Source organism: Hesperophylax consimilis, chromosome 8, assembly GCF_061612785.1.
Source record: "Hesperophylax consimilis isolate HC1 chromosome 8, BYU_Hcon_1.0, whole genome shotgun sequence".
In the NCBI taxonomy this organism is placed as follows: domain Eukaryota; kingdom Metazoa; phylum Arthropoda; class Insecta; order Trichoptera; family Limnephilidae; genus Hesperophylax; species Hesperophylax consimilis.
In genome coordinates this window covers 39,194,962-39,213,460 of record NC_142843.1, presented here as the reverse complement: position 1 = coordinate 39,213,460, position 18,499 = coordinate 39,194,962, and the positions used below count along the sequence as shown (strand labels likewise).

Below are 18,499 nucleotides of genomic sequence, written 5' to 3'. Positions count from 1 at the left end.
AATAGCTTATATAGGTCTTTTCTTTAGTCATTTGTAATAGTAATGCTGTTTTATCCGAGGTCAATAAAGTCGTCAATAATTATCATTCCCTACAAGTCGAGCCCCCATTCTCTCTGATACACGAATTCGGAATACATTTAAAGATAGGGGAAATATTTAATAAAATATACCGAATTCCACATGCGTAAAGCTTGCCTCGCGTTGATAAAAGAAATATGTTAATATATTATTAAAACATAAATACATATACGGAAAACTAATTTCATTTTATTATTTTTTTTAAAATTGATCTTGTCAGTGGGGTTCTGTGTTTAGACAGACTATTATTATTTTTGTCAATCTTTTTTTTTCTCTGGCATTGATAATATTATTGACTTTTATCTAACGTCTAGTAAGCTATACTTAAATATATTCTCCCTTGCGTAGTAAAATTATTTCAATTTTACACAATTATTACATTAATGGTTGTTTAATCAGTTACGCAAGGTTTTAAATCGTTTATTAATTTTGTTTTGAACTCATTCTACTCGATTATATAAGGGAAGGTATATGAATAAAAAATCTGATAAACCGTACGAAAGCCAATACGGCATCAAAACCAATACGAAATATTGATGACAAAATCAATAACTTGTTGAATGAATTTTATTAATCAATAGCTATTTAAGGATAGTTTTATGTTTTCTCAGCGTAATGTAATTTTCTAAAATTATTTTTTGATAGACAGCAGGTAATTAAGATATATCCTACCTCAAATATGCCATCAAATTTTCCATCTTGGTCTTACGTTAGATACTTCTTGTAGGTGCTAGATAACCAATATATATATATATATATTGGTTAATATTTCTGGAATTATCTGTATGTATCAACATAAGATTCGTAACAATAAATATTTGTAGTTTGATGTGGAGCGGTTTAGTGACTCCGTGAGGGTCACTTACATCTTACTAGAGTCATTCTAATCACTAACTTCTAGTATCGCCCATTATTATTTAGATTGTTATGATTTTGTCAATTTGTAAATGGCGAGTAAAGTTTGGCGTGTATTGACACAATACTAATTTATTTGTTTTCGATAACGTCCTCTAGAATATAATATTAATTGTTGTTTTATTTTCCTCAAAGATGTTAATACAGACTTGTACGAGACCTTATGCACACTTTCAATACACACGTTTACACGTTCAATCAAAATAATTGACTACAGATAAATTTACTCTCTCGCGTGAACGATATAAAAAAAATTGAGTAGTTTTTTTTTTGGTTTATTGGTTTAATAGGTACAGTTATAGTGTATACATATTACAAAGTTGTTTGTTTTTTAAATATCAGAAAGAGTAAAGTAACACACCTTTTCTTCGAGCAAACGCTCGTGTTAAAAAGGTGGGGAAACGTAATTAATTACTATTTTAACATATTTTAAACAAAGAAAAATAAAATACAGTTTACAGACAATTGTTGTAAAAAAATAATAGAAAAAAGGAGGACAGAAAAAAAGAAGAAAGCAGAAAAAACGATATCTAATATTATTTTAGAGAATTATGATATTATTTTAAAAGTGTAATAATTAAAGAAATACTGCTGAATTATATTTTAAATTGTGAATTTGAATTTCAACAATTTTTTTTTGTAATCTTACATCTAGAAGTAATTCGTTAAACCATTTCACTCCATTATATTTATAAAATGTTTGGGCTGTGGTGGTTTTGTAGCACGGGGAGGTTATAGAACCTTGCACATTTGATATGTTGCTGTTTGAAAAAAGTATTTGGTTTTCGTAGTTGAAAGAATCTTTATGAAACTGTAAAAGTGATGTTTTTTTTAAATGATTAGCAGAGCTATTAGCATTTATTTTGCAATTACTTAAATAGGGCTCGAAACATTTTATTCGGGAATTTAATTACATTAGCTCTACAAAGGAGGCCCAGAGAAAAAATCCCTCTGGGAGGGTCTTTTTATGGAAAAGAAGGAGAGAAAGTTCTGGGAAGGAAAAAAGTATGAGGGGTGGGTAGGAACCTGGGGGTCAAAGGGTGCATGAGTAACGGACGTATGAATTCATTCCTCCCTTGAATTTATATGCTTGAAATGAGTTTAATAAAATATTAAAAATACATAAGCATCAAAAGATTTTATGTTTTTCTGTCATATAAAAATAAAATAGTTTTATTCTATTGTGTTAATACGGATGTTCGTTCAATTCAATAAATCGTGTTTGAAAAATGAGTAAACGGTGATGCAAAATCTTATGTATTTACTCAGTTTATTAATTTACTTTAGTTATTTTACTATGAAAACTTGCTTAAAAACAACGAACCAATTTTTAAATTAGACGGTGAATGTTGTAAAAATATATTCCTCTTTACTTCCTCATTAGAAAATATCGAAAGTTACGGTAAAAAATTTTACAAATCCTGTGAATGGCAGCAGAAGTCGGGGACGCCCGAGGAAGACATGGCACGACCAAGTGAATCAGATACTTGAGTCGGGCCATGTCAAGAGTCAGAACAATAGAAGAGTATGTATGAGACGATGTATGAATGTGAATGAGGCAAGGAGTGTGTGCCAAGACCGAGTTGTTTGGCGGTCCGTCCTCTCTGCCTACCTCTGGCGTAATGGTTAGTTAGTTAGTTCTACTAATGTTTTGAAGAAAAAGTTTTTTATAGTGGTCAAGTTTTATTAACTGATTAAAATGCTTATTTGTCGTCATTATCACAAATATTATTTTATATTATATTCTTATTTGGCGTTAAATAAATGAATAAAAAATAAATAAAAAAAATTAGATTTTCTGTTCGAAGTTTTAAAATAAAGTATACCGGGTTGCTATTGCCTTTGTAAAGGAGCAGTAGATGGTTATGCCCGTGGAGCCAATTTGTAAGCTGCTCATAAGGCGACATAAGACTCTAATAACTGGGGTTTGCTCGACTAACTAACTAACTAACTAACCATCACGCCGTTTCCCCGCAGGGGTAGGCAGAGAGGACGGACCGCCAAACAACTCGGTCTTGGCACACACTTCTTGCCTCATTCACATTCATGCATCGTCTCATACATACTCTTCTATTATGTTTGCTCGATTCTCACATTTTAATTATTTTGGATGAAAGTTTTACTAAAATCTCCAGTGAAGTGGAAATTATTTATATTTAAGATTAATACAGGACATTGCCATTCAAATATTCTATGTAAAACGGTATGAATATTTAATAAAAAAATTTTCAACTATAAAATTAGGGGTAAGTACCAGATTTTATTTTTCTAGATGATGAATTGGTAACTTCCCGAGTAATTCCTCTAGAAACATTTGAGATTTTAGTAATAAGTTCATCAGAAATAATTAAAATAAGCTCCACGGAAAAATCGATTTTCTAGGCCTGCTAGGGTAAAGTCGACCGAGGGTCCGTCCATTACGCCTGGCCGCGCGCCGAATATTGTTTTAACACGACTCCATCACTTATATCCTTAAGATTTCCACTTTATTTTAGAGATTTTATAGAGCAAATTCAACTGCAGGTCTGTCCAATAAACCATAATCGCGCGTCGCATATTTTTTTTGCACGGCTGCTTCACTTACATCGTTGATTCTGGCTTTATTTAGGGTAATGTCTTGTCTTAATTCTTATTTGTTCCTATTCTTTTTGGAAAATCTCCAACAAAGACGAGGCGACGTCTCACAGTCCGTTATGAACCCACTCGGACTCGGGTACCTGATACCCTGCAGCACGGGCACTGGAACTGGTACTGGCACTGGAACTGGCACTGGCACTGGCACTGCCACTGGCACTGGGAAACTGGGTGATCACTGCTCGTGCCGCTCGGGCCATCGCCCCTCGCGCCAAACTAAAGTGTGACGGGAATTAGTCAAGGATTGCTTTACTCAATTTTTAACTAAACTGTTCTCTCAACACTTTCAATATGACGAATATTATTATGGTAGACCTCTGGAATGGCAATATTCTTAAATGCAACAGTTGGCTCACAAAATTAAATTTTCTTATCTTTTCCACTACCAAATCCGTAAAGTTTCTTCCAATCACAAGATGTGTTACCGAAATATGGATTTATTTCGGCATTTTCCTAGTGGAAAGATATGATAAATGTAATTAACATTATTATTTAGAATATAGCGCAATATAACTTACTTATTACTTACTTCCACTTAAACCAAACCAGAGATAATAATAAAATGTTCATTGAATGATTAGGTATTTGGCTTCTGAATTATATATCATGTCTATCAAACTCTCCTAGCTTTCCGTGAACGTTTTGGTGGTTACATATAAGATGACTGATTGTAAAAAATATTATTAATGCATTAGTTGTAAAAATATATTTCTCAGGAACGGCTAAAATTAAACACGGCTAATGTCATTTTAGGCAACGTTTCAATTCTGAAATGTGGCCCTCCACCAGCGATACGACTCTGGTATGTACGGAGAAAAACGACGCTGTTAAAAAAGTGATAGCATGCTACTTTCCAGGTAAAATATTAGTCATTCAGAATATATCGAAGAATAAGAAAAACAAGTGTTCTTTTCCAAATACATATCACGACAGAATGCGACAATGTCGGCATTTATGAACACATCAATATTTGTATAAACCATAGACATATGAATATTAGTAGACCTGCCCTAAGTGATTAAAAGCGTATTATCCCCACTCCCCATACCGGTTCCATTGGAGCCGGCTGGGCTCGCGTATGGCCTCGAGTGAAATTCGAAAACGTGACGTCATCATTCTTGTGCGAACTATGGTCGAGGCATCATCGGTTCATTTTACGAAATAACACGGCGAAATGTTGACTTGTACTATGAAAACTTGTAAAAATAGATGTGAAAAAGAGAATAAACCCAATTGTCGTATTACATTCCATATATAAGCATTATTTTACTTTATTTTAAGCATATTCACATCGTATAATATGAATCAGTTGTTACTATCACATCGAGAAACGTCTGGACGCGAAACACAAAGCTGGTTGGTTGCTGGGAAGTAAATTATGAACATTTATAAAAGTGTCTTAACTAAATACTTAAACGAAATATTCGACTCTGAAAATAAAACCGAATTTTTTTGCCGAATTTGGACTTCGCAAATTTTTTCATAACGTGGCGAGTAATTTGCGCTCCCATGTAAAAATGTCTATTCATTCAAAAGCAGATTTTACTTTTAAGAAGTAAATGGTGATATTATAATGCGAGATGCCTATTTACTGTCAGATTGATTTATTGACGAATCACAGTCAGCTTCACTCCCTTCGTTCTTCAACGGTTGATTTTACCCCTCGCCATTATCTTCTCGTCTATTAATTCCTATGTCTGTGGTATAAACACATGTTCCGCCGTCCTTATAAAACATTCGCTATTGACTGATATTTTGTTAGGAACTCTATCAATTCATTCGTTGAAGGCCTTCAGTGCCGTTTTTAACAGGGAAACGAATAATTTGACCAGATTTTTAATAAATTAACAGTATTTCATATCAGTAAGCTTTCTCCGTGTATAGCAATAATAATAATAATATTTGGATGATTAATATGGAGCCGTTTTTGTGCAAAATCACCTCAACGGCGCTGTGCTAATACTGCAAATATATAATACATTTCTAAACTGATCTATCTTATCAGTAACTATAGTAATCAGATGGGCGATTCAATATTCACTTAAGGATAAGGAATTGTCCTTAACATTAAAATTATTAACCACTTTTACGTTAACTGTGATTCCAGTTCTCTTTGATGACAGCAAGATTGGCAATAACCTTAAAATTTGCTAACGACTTTTGGATGACAGCGAAAATATTGTTAGTTTTAAATTTAAGAACAATTTCTTATCCTTAGGTAAAAGCTGAATCGCTCTTCTGGGACCATGAATCCTAGCTCGGCGTTCGAACTATAAGCTCCTTATCTATGTACCGTCGCCACGCCATCCGACAAAATCCGACTTCAGTACAGAGAGATCCACATTCATAATCTAAAAGTTGCTTGAAATGGACCAAGCTAGATTAATAAGTGAACAAATCTTTCAACCTTCCTCTTCTTCATTTCTTTCCCTCCTATCCACTTTATATAGCTTTCCCCACGTTGGGCTATGCAATGGGCTCTTTTTCTTATTCCTACATTGTCCATACCGATGACTTTCGTAGCAAAGAGGTAAGACGCTTTAAAGCTAGGCAAAGAAGTCGTGGTTTTGATACCAGACGTTTTTTACTGAAAAAAAATTGTGATGATAATAATAATAATAATAATTTTTTATTAATTTCTTACACAATTACAAATTAGGATTTAATACATATAAGAAATTAGGTTATATAAATTTTACAAAAGATGGTTTTAAGTATTTATACATAGAAAAAGAAATTTCAAGAAATGTGGAATTTCCAAAAAAAAATCAGTGGTGAAAGGTCTCGTCAATGTGGAGAGACTCTTTCAAGAATCAGAAGAATTTCCCTTCTGAATCTCTCCTCACTGACGCCAAATATATCAATCTCCGAGGAGATTTGGTTCAGGAGCAATATACTCCTCCCTACCGGGAGAACCATTGGCAGGTTAGTTCTGCAGGCAGGAAGATAGAATAATCTATGATGACGTTGTCTAAGATAGTCATCTGGAACATAGAGACTCACGCGCTCCAAAATGGCTGAGTTCTCAATATAGCCTCGCAGCAGTCTGAAAGAGTGGGTAGCGGCATACCCCTCCCTTCCGAGCTGCAGGGAGTGAAGTCCCAGCATGCCCAGAAGAAAGTTCGTCGGGTAGAGCCATGGATAGTGGCCATGTTTGACATTGGTGATGACAATGTATTCACTCCAACCTAGTTAACCAGTAGGGCAGTAGGAAGTTAACCAGTCGTGACGTCGTGCGTAGGATCACGTAATATAACGTGAGACAAAGTTTAACAAATAAATAACTGTCACTACCACCACAATATACAAAATCATTCACATATTGTCTTGGACCAAAAAATATGGTTGCATAATAAAAAAATGAACGGGCTAAGAAATTACAAATTGTCATCTCTCGGCAAAACTAGAACTATCTTACTAGTACTTACAGTTTTTGGCAGAAATGAAGTGGTTAAAATGTAATTTCATGTGAATGTAAGAAAATTTGATAAATTCCTGAATCAATTAAACTGAATTCTTTTATAACAATAATTATATAGTCTACATTTTTAGTTCCACTAGAACAGAAAAAATTACTGGTTAGAAATTGATATGGACCAGACAGAACGTAGTAACACATACATAATTTTATAAAAATAAAATATGCGTCATCTTGAAATAATGTTATATTTAAAAAATATATTATTATTGCTAACACTTGACGCAAATAAATAAATACATAAAAAATATAATCTACTAAAGCGTCTACAGATTGATCCTACTGTACAATTCGTTATAAGTAAGTACTCTACGGACTGAAAGGGTTTAAATAAAAGCTAACCGGCATCTCTATAATTGGGCCAATGTATTCAGATTTTAAATTCAAGGTAAAAAGAAAAGCTGGTTCAATGACCGGATGACATCTATACTGGTTTGTTTTTATTTCACTGTTAAATACGTGCTCCTTCCTGGCGACATCGGGACAAATAGAAAGTAGCCTGGCATTCAAGGCCGCCGGGTAGAAAGAGACACTATTCGTACTGCCCTCATCGTACCGATCAAGGTGGTGCCAGTCCGGACCTTTTGGTGAGGTGCGGTGTACTTGCCTTTCTTGGCTGAGTGGAGAAAAGCTTGAATGAAATGATTTAAATCATGGTGTCATTGAACTCTTATACCAAGTGAAAAACTTTAAACATTCTAATTTGACTCCAACATTAGAGTGTGACTCCAACAAGTGTTTAATAATTAAGTTAAGTCTCCGAACCATTCGATTCTGAGTCTGGAAGTTATGAGTTCGATTCCAGCTACCTCATGCTTCTAGGTTTTGTGGAGTTCGTTGTAAAGTTTAATGGATTACAACTGTAGAGTACCTTTATTTCTTTGTTCATTTGCCCAAAATTAAAATAAATCTAAAGAGGTTTTGACGTACATTTTTTAAAATTCTTTGAATTTCATTGTGAATACATTTTCTACCAACAATAATTATTGTAAGCACGACGAAAAATTAACATTAAAATTTTAAAATGTGTTATTATGTAATAGCCTAAAAGGTGTGAATTTAAAAAAAAATGTTTCAGTGAATTTTATTGGATTTTAAAACTGAAATATAATTGACCGTCATCTTAACAGTCCTTAAATAAAATAAAAATGTTTAATTTAAAAAAAAAACACTTTGTTTATTAACCACGACTTTTTCATTACTACATTTACCGGTTTCGCTACAGTCGAGCTTCATCGGGATGTGAAATATAACTAAAAAGAGTTTTTAGTTATATTTCACATCCTGATGAAGCTCGACTGTAGCGAAACCGGTAGATGTAATAATAAAAAAGTCGTGGATAGTAAACAAAGTGTTTTATTTAATTTTATATATAATGTCTAACCACAAAGTGATTGCTTCCTACGAAAAAAAAAAAAATGCCTTAGTCAGCAAGTTCAGAAGAAAGTTACGATGATATGTGACCACATTTTTATTTAATTATTGTAGGTAAAACCAGAGGTCAAAAACGAACTTGATAACTTTCAACGACAATAATAATTCCTGAAAAATCATAAAACTTTTTGTTTCAATATGACTTTGTAAGTACATTTTGATTGTGTTTTTGTGGATTTATAAAATGTCATCTGTCTCTAATAAAAGCCAAAAAATATATAATTATTAATTTGAATAATACATTCAAATACTTTATTTCTAAAGTGTTTCTCGTACATTCCAGGTCATAAATATGTATTTACAAGATAATATATTTGACATAGCTATGAAATAGTATAAAGAATTTTTTTCAATCGATTTAAGATCTCATTAGATAGCTGAAACATTCAGAAACCGGTGAGGCGTGAGGGACGTGAAAGAAATGGGGGAAAAGAAACTAGAAAGGATAGAGGAAGATGGACTAATAATAATATGACATGGTCACGAAATAAGCTCGACTAATTTCGAAAATTTGTGAATGGTTTATTATCAAAGCGCATTCACTCTTTATGAATAATTATGTATAATATACCTACTCATACCTGAATTGATAGAATCCTTAAAAAAAACTATGATTTATATCTACTAATAAATTCCTGTTTAATAGTATACCCAACACCTAAGTCAATAAAATCCACAAATAAATAAAGTTGGCGTAGAAAGCCGCTTTCTATACCAATAATAAACCTAGGCAAAATTTTGACCGATTCAAATGATAAAAATAATAATGGGAGCCATTCTGGCATCTACAAGCTGAAATTTAATAACTGCCCAGCATTTTACACCTACCCGTTGTACCCCTACCATAGTTGACGTTCTCTCTCCCTCTTCTATCTTAACAAAATACACAGTAACTGTGATTTTGATTTAATATGTTTTTATATAACCCTGATGTAGGTTTAGCATCAACCGAAACCGGTTGGTTTTATATATTAAAAACAAAGTGTTAGCTACATGTGAATTTAAAAAATATATTATTTAATGTAAGTAAACATCAAACGATCACCTTTCCAATGGCCGAGTCTTACAAATGCAGGGCCATAGAATAAAGAAGATTTTAATTTTACCAAATATATTGATGATACTGAAAATGTAGAAAGTGCATAAAATGTAAGCAAGTTTTCCTGAAATGAAAAGCTCCTGTGTAGTGTGGTGTGGTGTATCGTGAGAGGGAAAGCTCGGACTGCGGTTGCAGAGGGGGAGGGGGTGGGCGGACTGCCGAAGGGACACGCCCCTCCCCCCTCCCACCGCTAGTGTGCCGGCTATATAACGCGCAAGGCCATGTCCACCGGCACAGTCTTAGTTGACGATCTCAACCTGAGCGAACGTTACCGAGGTTGTTTAACTGTGTGACCGCGCCGACTCCAATTGCGCAAATCTAATGTTTTGAAAACAGACTATATTTGTATTTTTACATCGATAAAATAACCGTTTTTTCTTAATTTTTTATTTGAACAAAAACGTAAATCTTAATAATTTTAGAGAATTTTCTATGAACCATTTTGTAAAATAGTGATATTTTAGTAGAATTTGGAGTTTTGTCGGATTTGATAAGTGACAATGCTTCTGTGGGCGCTCCTGACTTGGGTCTGCCGGTTGGGTTGGAGCACGTGGCTGGTGTTCGTGGCAGCCCTGCTGGCGGGGCGCTGGGCCCTCCGCTGCTGGAGGGACATGCGCTCCCTGCCGCCCGGGCCGTGGGGGCTTCCCGTGGCGGGTTACCTCTACTTCATGGGGCTAGGACCCAAGCACAGCCAGTTCCTGTCCATGGCCGCCAAGTACGGGCCCGTCTTCTCCGCTCGTCTGGGCAACCAACTAATGGTGGTGCTCAGCGACTATCGCCTCATCCGCGACGCCTTTCGCCGCGAGGAGTTCACCAGCAGACCCGACACGCCACTCATGCAAGCTCTCGATGGTTTCGGTGAGTACTTCTTTCTGTTATTCTCATTTTTTTTCCAAATTGTACAGCTTTCATTCCCACAGAAAATAGGCAAATATAGATAGCAAAATTTTAAATTTTAGAAAAAGTGATGCTAATAAAAGCGAAAAAAAATCGTTTCTTTTAAAGTTTTTTTTAGAGAACTGTTATAATCCCGGTGCTAGAAAAAATGTGAAAAATATTTTTGAAAAAAATGTTGAATAATCAGTTCGATACAGCGTCCAACTAATTGGCAACAATGAACGCAAACATGAATATATTCAGCCTTCACCGGTACATCACCGTAATGAATGGGTGACTTTTTGTTTTGCTCATACCGCTTATTGTGACACCTGTCAAAACGTAGTGTCATGTGCGCGGGGCGGGACTGCGCAGGCCCATCCTACTCCCCACCACTGCAAGCACCACCGCACCCGGTAGCGAGACAGACGCGCGACGAAAGTTTCAGGGCGTCGCGGCGCTTTTCAGTATTTTCAGAAAAGAGCTTTTTTAAAAATACGTAAGATTTCAATGGATTTGTTTTATTACAGGTATCATGAACAGTAAGGGAGTCTTATGGAAGGAGCAACGCAAGTTCCTTCACGAGAAACTTCGTCATTTCGGCATGACTTTGATGGGAAGCGGAAGGCAGAAGATGGAAAATAGAATAATGGTCAGTTCAAATTCATTTACTGTCTTTAAAATAGAATAATGGTCAGCTCAAATTCCTTTACTGTCTTTTCGATTAAATTATTTCTTTGACTAGAAAAATGTTCGTGGAAAACAACAATTTATTTCAAGAAGCTAATTTGTTCATATTTTTTACAGCTGGAAGTAAACGATCTACTGAGCAACCTACACGCCACAAAGGGAGTAGCCACCGACATCAGTTCTTTACTCAGTGTGTCGATAAGCAATGTCATCTGTAACCTGATGATGTCAGTTCGCTTCTCAAATGACGATGTTCGCTTCAAGAGGTTTACTGACCTCATCGCTGAGGGAATGAAACTCTTTGGGGAACTGACAACATCTGAATACATTCCTACTTTCCAGGTAATTAATAAACAATTCCTGCTTTAAAACATTTATATGCATTTCACGGGTAAAATGATTAATTCTTAAAATCGTATTATGCAATATACTTATTATGGTTTTTCTTTCTCCGCAGTATTTGCCGGGTAAATCTGAGGCCAAGAATAAGATGATGAAAAACCGCGATGATATGTTCCAGTTCTATCAGGAAATAATTGATGAACATAGGAGCACATTTGACCCCAACAATATCCGTGACCTCATCGACTCCTATCTGTTTGAAATTCAGAAGGCCAAAGAAGAAGGAAGAGACGCACAGCTGTTTGACGGCAAAGATCATGGTAAATATTGTCTTTAAGCTTATTTTTATGATTAATCAAATATTTTAATCTGGACTCAAATATCAAAAACTGCCCTACCTATGGAACAATAAATACATGTATACTAATTTTATTCTTTTTTTCAGATCAACAAATTAAACAAATAATTGGAGATCTCTTCTCTGCCGCTATGGATACTGTTCGCAACATGTTGTTGTGGATTTTCGTGTTCATGCTAAGAAATCCCGAAGCGATGAAGAAGGTGCAAGAGGAATTGGATAATGTTATCGGAAGGGGCAGACTTCCTTCTATCGAAGATCTCCAGTACCTTCCCGTCACCGAGACCACCATTCTAGAGTCTCTCAGGAGGTCCAGCATTGTTCCCCTGGCTACAACACACACTCCCACAAAGTAAGTTTTCATTTCAACTGAGATTTAGTTTACCGCCCGCAATTGAGATGAGCCGCAAATCGAGTGTGCGATGTGAAAGGTTGCGGGCGTTGCGGGTAGCGGCCTACCGCGGCATGCCACGGCCGGGAGCTTAGAACCCGTTAACGAAAGTGAGAGTAGTGTGGGCGCGCCTAACGGCCATTGTGAGGCCGGCCGCCGTGACGTCACGCCGGCCACAAGTGTCAACGGGTCATTGCCTCCCGAGCGTAAACGTCAATTTACTGACAACTGCCGAGAGTGGCAACTAGCAGAAAGTGGTTTCAGCTTAGGAGTCAATTGAGTGGCGGGCTCGTCAGTCTTCTTATATATCAAAGTTATTTTTTTACTTAATCGTTTCCGTAAGTTCTTTTAACAATGTATGAGATGTAACAATACTAAGTGTCACAGTCAACACGTAAATTTTTGCTCCACACAAATTAATAATTATATTAAAATTAAGAGCTTAAAGTAGTGTTTTTCACCCACGAGTACTTTACCATAATCAAAAATTAACATTGTGTACCAACAGTTGCAGCTGCCTAACCGGTAATTCTTTATTATTAATTAAAATTTCAACTGTCACTGGATTCCATTAGACACACACATACAAAGCCGATTAGAAGGAAGAATACTAATACAATCAAAGTTTCGAAGAGTACAAGTGAAACGCCCACCCACTTCTCGTCATAGACAACGCATGAACAGGGTTGTCACTGCATCTTATATAAATTATTAATATTCAAAATCCAATTGCAAGATGAGTACCACTGATGCACTATCATATATCAACAAGGCTAAGGAGGAAATTAGTGCTTTATATAGTAATATTACTGATCCGGCACTTAAACTAACTAAAGATCAGATGACTAAATTACTAAACAAACTTTCCAACCTCTCTGGCACCATGCTGGATGTTGGTGTCAAAGTTGGAATCCTCGAGGGACAGGTTAAGTCATATGAACACATGGTCTCCTCAAAATTGATAGAATCAACCTCACAACATGAATCTTCATATTTACCAAATTTAACAATGTGCGAAGCTGCTGACGAGCTCGAGGAGAGGAAAAAACGTTCGAAAAACATTATTATTTTCAACTTTCCTGAAAGCTTGGCCTGCTCTCAAATTGACAAAATTACAGATGACACGACAAAAATATCAAATACACTAACGGCCATAAACTCAACCATCACCAAGGCCAACATCACAACCTTTCGTCTGGGGATAAAAAAAACGGACAAACCCAGACCTCTAAAAGTGATGCTTGACAATCCCACCCAAGCCATTGATATTTTGCGAAAAAAAAATAGCATAACAGAGTACCCTGGCATTAAAATTTATTCCGACCAAACTCCAGCCCAAAGAAATTATCTCGCCAATTTACGATTAACCCTAGACCAAAGAACCCGAGACGGTGAAATAGGTCTCACAATCAAATATAAGAACAATAAACCTGTTATTGTAAATACAAAAAACTCCCCACGAAACTAACATTTTACTACCAAAATGTTAGAGGTTTGCGTACCAAGCTCAACACCCTAAGGTGTAATATTCCAACGATAAATAACGATGTGTACTGCCTAACAGAAACCTGGCTTCATGAAAATATATCTTCCCCTGAATTAGGCTTCACCAACTACGATGTTTACCGGCTGGATCGTGAAAATATTATTGGCGGCGGGGTTTTAATATCGATCAGAAAGATGTTCCATTCAAAACTATTAAAACTAAAAAATAAAAACATTGAACAAATAGCTATATTAGTGAAACTCAAAGCAACAAAAATAATAATTGTGTGTGTGTATATCCCCCCCCAAGTTAGTGCTGATGTGTATTGTAAACATTGTGATGAAATTGAATCTTTGAAATTGAAATATCCTGATGCAAAATTAATAATTTTTGGGGATTTTAATCTCCCAAATGTAAACTGGGTACAACCCACCGAGTCTTCAAATCCCATTTCTGCTAAAGCCCAATTAATCATTGATATCATCAACTTTCTCAACCTTAAACAATTAAATCATGTTAAAAATATAAATGACAGAATTCTTGACCTTGTCATATCAAACATAAATAATAGTAATGTCAGCGAATCGCGTGAATCAATAGTATCCATTGACTCTCATCATCCCCCTTTACAAGCGACCATTTATTTGGCACCCATTGAACTCCTTAGTCCCCAACCTCCCGTTCACGAACTAAACTACAAGAAAGCCGATTATAATCAAGTGCGGTTATATCTTTCTTCGCTCAATTGGTCCCGCATTTTTATGTCTACAAACGTAGAAGAAGCAACAAATGTGTTCAACTCAAACCTTTATGATACTATTGAAAATTGCATACCAACTTCTATTGTAAAACGTAACGACTGTTACCCAAAATGGGTTAGTACTGAACTAAAAAAACTCATTCAATGTAAAAAAATTGCCCACATTAACTTTAAATCCGATAACTCCACTGACTGCTATAAAATTTTTTCTGTTTTACGAAATAAATGTAAAAGTCTATCTAAAAAATGCTATTCAGATTATATTACAGATGTAGAGCAGACTATCAAGTCAAATCCAAAACATTTTTGGAATTATGTGAATTCTCTTAAAGACAACAACGGCTGTCCTCGATCAATGTATTCAGGGCGAAAACATGCTGACAGTGATCAAGAAATAGTTGACCTCTTTGCTGATCATTTCTCAAGTGTTTATGAACAGAAAAATGATAATGTAACTATACCTGAATTTAAATACACCAATGTAACTGACATATCAACATGCCACATTTCTCTGGATGATGTTAATACAAAGATCAGATCTCTAGATTGTAAGAAGGGGTCAGGTTCTGACAAAATTCCACCGGTATTCATAAAGGAATGCGCTCAGTTTATAGCAGCTCCACTTCAACACATATTCAATCTGTCACTTCAAACTGGAATATATCCTGATCCTTGGAAACTTAATCACTTGACACCTGTATTTAAATCAGGTGATAAAAATTGTGTTTTAAATTATAGACCAATTTGCATACTGTCTACCACCCCGAAAATGTTTGAAAGTATTGTCTTAGATAAAATTGCTGTTAAGTTTAGGCATATTATTACTCCAGAACAGCACGGTTTTGTGACCGGTCGGTCTACCACAACCAATCTTCTATTGTATGAACACTATATCTGTGAAGCTTTCACGTCTCGTGCACAAGTAGATTCAATATATACTGACTTTTCAAAAGCCTTTGATAAGTTAAATATTAATATCCTTCTCGCGAAACTGCAAGCCCTTGGTATACATGGATCATTCCTAAAATGGTTGAATAGTTACCTCTGTAACCGCGAACTGATGGTAAAATTAAATAATAAAGTCTCATATAAATTTAAAGTAACATCTGGAGTTCCTCAAGGCTCTCATCTGGGCCCACTTCTCTTCGTATTGTTTATAAATGATTTATCTTTATGTTTCGAAAATGTCAAATTCATTCTATTTGCAGATGACCTAAAGCTTTTTAAGATTATAAAATGTTTAAATGATGCACTTATCCTTCAGCATAATATAGATAGACTTGCTAGCTGGTGTGAAATAAACAAATTATTCCTAAACGTAAAAAAGTGTTTCCACATGTGTTTTTACCGTTCACGGACTCCAATAACCATATCGTATTCAATTAACAATAATGAAATTGCATTAGTACCATTTATCAAAGACCTTGGTGTTATTTTTGACAGAAAACTTACCTTTGATCGTCACTGTGAAACAATTTCCAATAAGGCCATGCAAATTCTAGGTTTTGTAATGCGTAACACAAGGACTTTTCAAAACATTGAGTCAATTAAATTACTCTACTGCTCTCTTGTGAGATCGCACCTAGAATATGCATCTCCTGTATGGTCTCCGATTTATACCTGTAACTTACACCGCTTAGAGAAAGTACAAAGAAAATTTCTTCGATACGTTCAATTCAAATTGAGACAGCCTGTAATTGATATCTGCTATAATACATTAATGTCTGGTCTAAATCTACCACTTCTTTCTACCCGGCGAACTATTAATGACATTCTTATACTTTTTAAATTACTGAACAATCTCATAGACTGCCCTCAAATGTTAAGTGTTATAAATTTTCGTGTCCCTGTTAAATCAACTCGACTCCACCATCTTTTCCACAGTGACAATCATAGCACTAACTATTTGTATCATTCACCGTTGGCGCGTTTTCACCGCACTGCCAACACGTATACAGACCTTTTTGATATTTTCAAAACCTCACCGTCTTGCATCAAGGCAAAAATACTTGGTTATGAATGTAATTGATATGTTTGTGAAATGTTAAATGTCTGTTTGTACTGCATCATACTGACTGTTGTGTTCTTCTTTATGTGTAACATATATATGGTGTTCTATACATATACATTCCACATATATACATATATGTGAAATGTATATGTATAGCATCAATAAAAACTGCTTGTGGATGTATTATTTTAATCAAAAATGCTATTTCTAATTGTCAAGTCTCTGACAGCCCTGAACTGTGTACTTATAATCCCATGTTTCACATTACTGTAAAAGCCTTTTATGGCGTTTAATAAATAAATAAATAAAAATAAAAAGTATACCTTACAACAAAAAAGCCCGACCTTAAGTCGTGGCGTAGTTATTATTACATAGTATCTAATTTAGATTGTTTTGTTCACAGAGAAGTAACTCTTGGCGGATACCGCATTCCTGCCGGATGTCAAGTAATCCCGCTGATCAACAGCGTCCACATGGACCCCACCCTCTGGGACAAGCCCGAGCAGTTCGAGCCCAAAAGATTCATTGACGCCAGCGGCAAGGTCCACAAACCAGAGTTCTTCATGCCCTTCGGAGTCGGACGTCGCATGTGCCTCGGAGACGTGATGGCCCGCATGGAACTGTTCCTATTCTTCTCTTCAATTCTCCATTCCTTCAACGTAACCCTACCGGACGGAGTAGCTCCCCCGACGCTGAATGGACATCCGGGCGCGGCCCTTATCCCCGACTCCTTTAAGATCCAGCTGACGCCGAGGCCGATGGACTATGTGCTGCCGCCTCCCTTCTGCGCCCTCCTGAGGAATGTAGGAGCCCATTGAGCCCCCTGACCTAGCGGACCTCGCTCCGAGGGAAATGAGAGTCGGTGTTGCGGAGACAGACCCCGCCACGCCCAGTCCCGGTAGAGGACTCTTAGAATAGACTAGAAGAAGCTATTGATTGCCGTAGTCGAGCAGTGTTCAATCTGTGTGACGACTTTGCGGGATTCGTGTTTAGATGTTGGTGTGAAACAGAGCCATCAGAGCCGCCAAGAGCACGGTATACCACTAATACCGTTCCTATTATGTCTTAGGTATATTTTAAGGACTATTTATTGTTCAAATCCTCGACAGAGTTTAGCTGTTTGCGGTGCGTTCCGTCGGAGACTATTGACTGTTGTGTAACTATGCAAAACGGATTAAACGCACCGATTACAGACAATTTGCCATATGAATCAAATCAGTAAAAGAGAGACACGAATCTTGATTTTCTTTATTTATTTTTACTAGATTTAAGAAAGACGACGTACAATTTTTAATTAGATAATACGATAATTAGATAACACGATTACAATCTGAAATGCTCGGCTTTCATGGATTTTGTTTAAACATCGGCACAAACACTTTCCCCGATCGTGTCATCAAATTTTACAAATTACAAAATTTGGATTAAATTCAACGATACAACGATGACTGATTAGAGTTAACTTCATGATGATAGAAAAAGTATCGACGAATTACAAAGTTAATAACCATTAAAAAAAACGTAATGTATGTGTTCATTTAGTACCTAATATAAAAAGATCTGTGCATCTTATTGCGTTTCCCGAACAAAAAGACTTGTGTTCAGTTGGCGTTAACTGAAGACGTGTCACATACAGTTTTGTTTATGTCTTGTGGCTGTGCAAACAAGTGTTCATTAAAATTAAGAGAATTAATTAGTTTAAGGACTATATAGAATAAGTAGAGGCGCGGGAGCCACCTTAGTCAGGCAACCCGCTCCGTACCTTCCTTCTGCCGTAAACAAACAAACAAACAATAAACTCAACTCGCTCAAATAAACATTGTTTCTATCTGAAGTACTTAAATATATTTTAAGGAATTTTACAATTATTATTTCTGGGTGAAATTGAACTAAAGAAATCCAAACGCGTAATTATTATTTTCGTACGATTGAAATATCCAACGTTAC

At 35.9% G+C, this 18,499-nt stretch overlaps 1 protein-coding gene across 1 annotated transcript; it reads left to right on the top strand.

The window, feature by feature from the left end:
- The first annotated feature begins 9,818 nt into the window (after window positions 1-9,818).
- Cyp18a1 (Cytochrome P450 18a1) lies at window positions 9,819-18,480 on the top strand. Its single transcript, XM_089634245.1, has 6 exons — window positions 9,819-10,496; window positions 11,045-11,166; window positions 11,322-11,546; window positions 11,662-11,866; window positions 11,992-12,256; window positions 16,956-18,480. Exons 1-6 carry the CDS (start codon window positions 10,139-10,141, stop codon window positions 17,368-17,370), a joined length of 1,590 nt encoding a protein of 529 aa, XP_089490371.1. The 5' UTR covers window positions 9,819-10,138; the 3' UTR covers window positions 17,371-18,480.
- The last annotated feature ends 19 nt before the right edge of the window (window positions 18,481-18,499 follow it).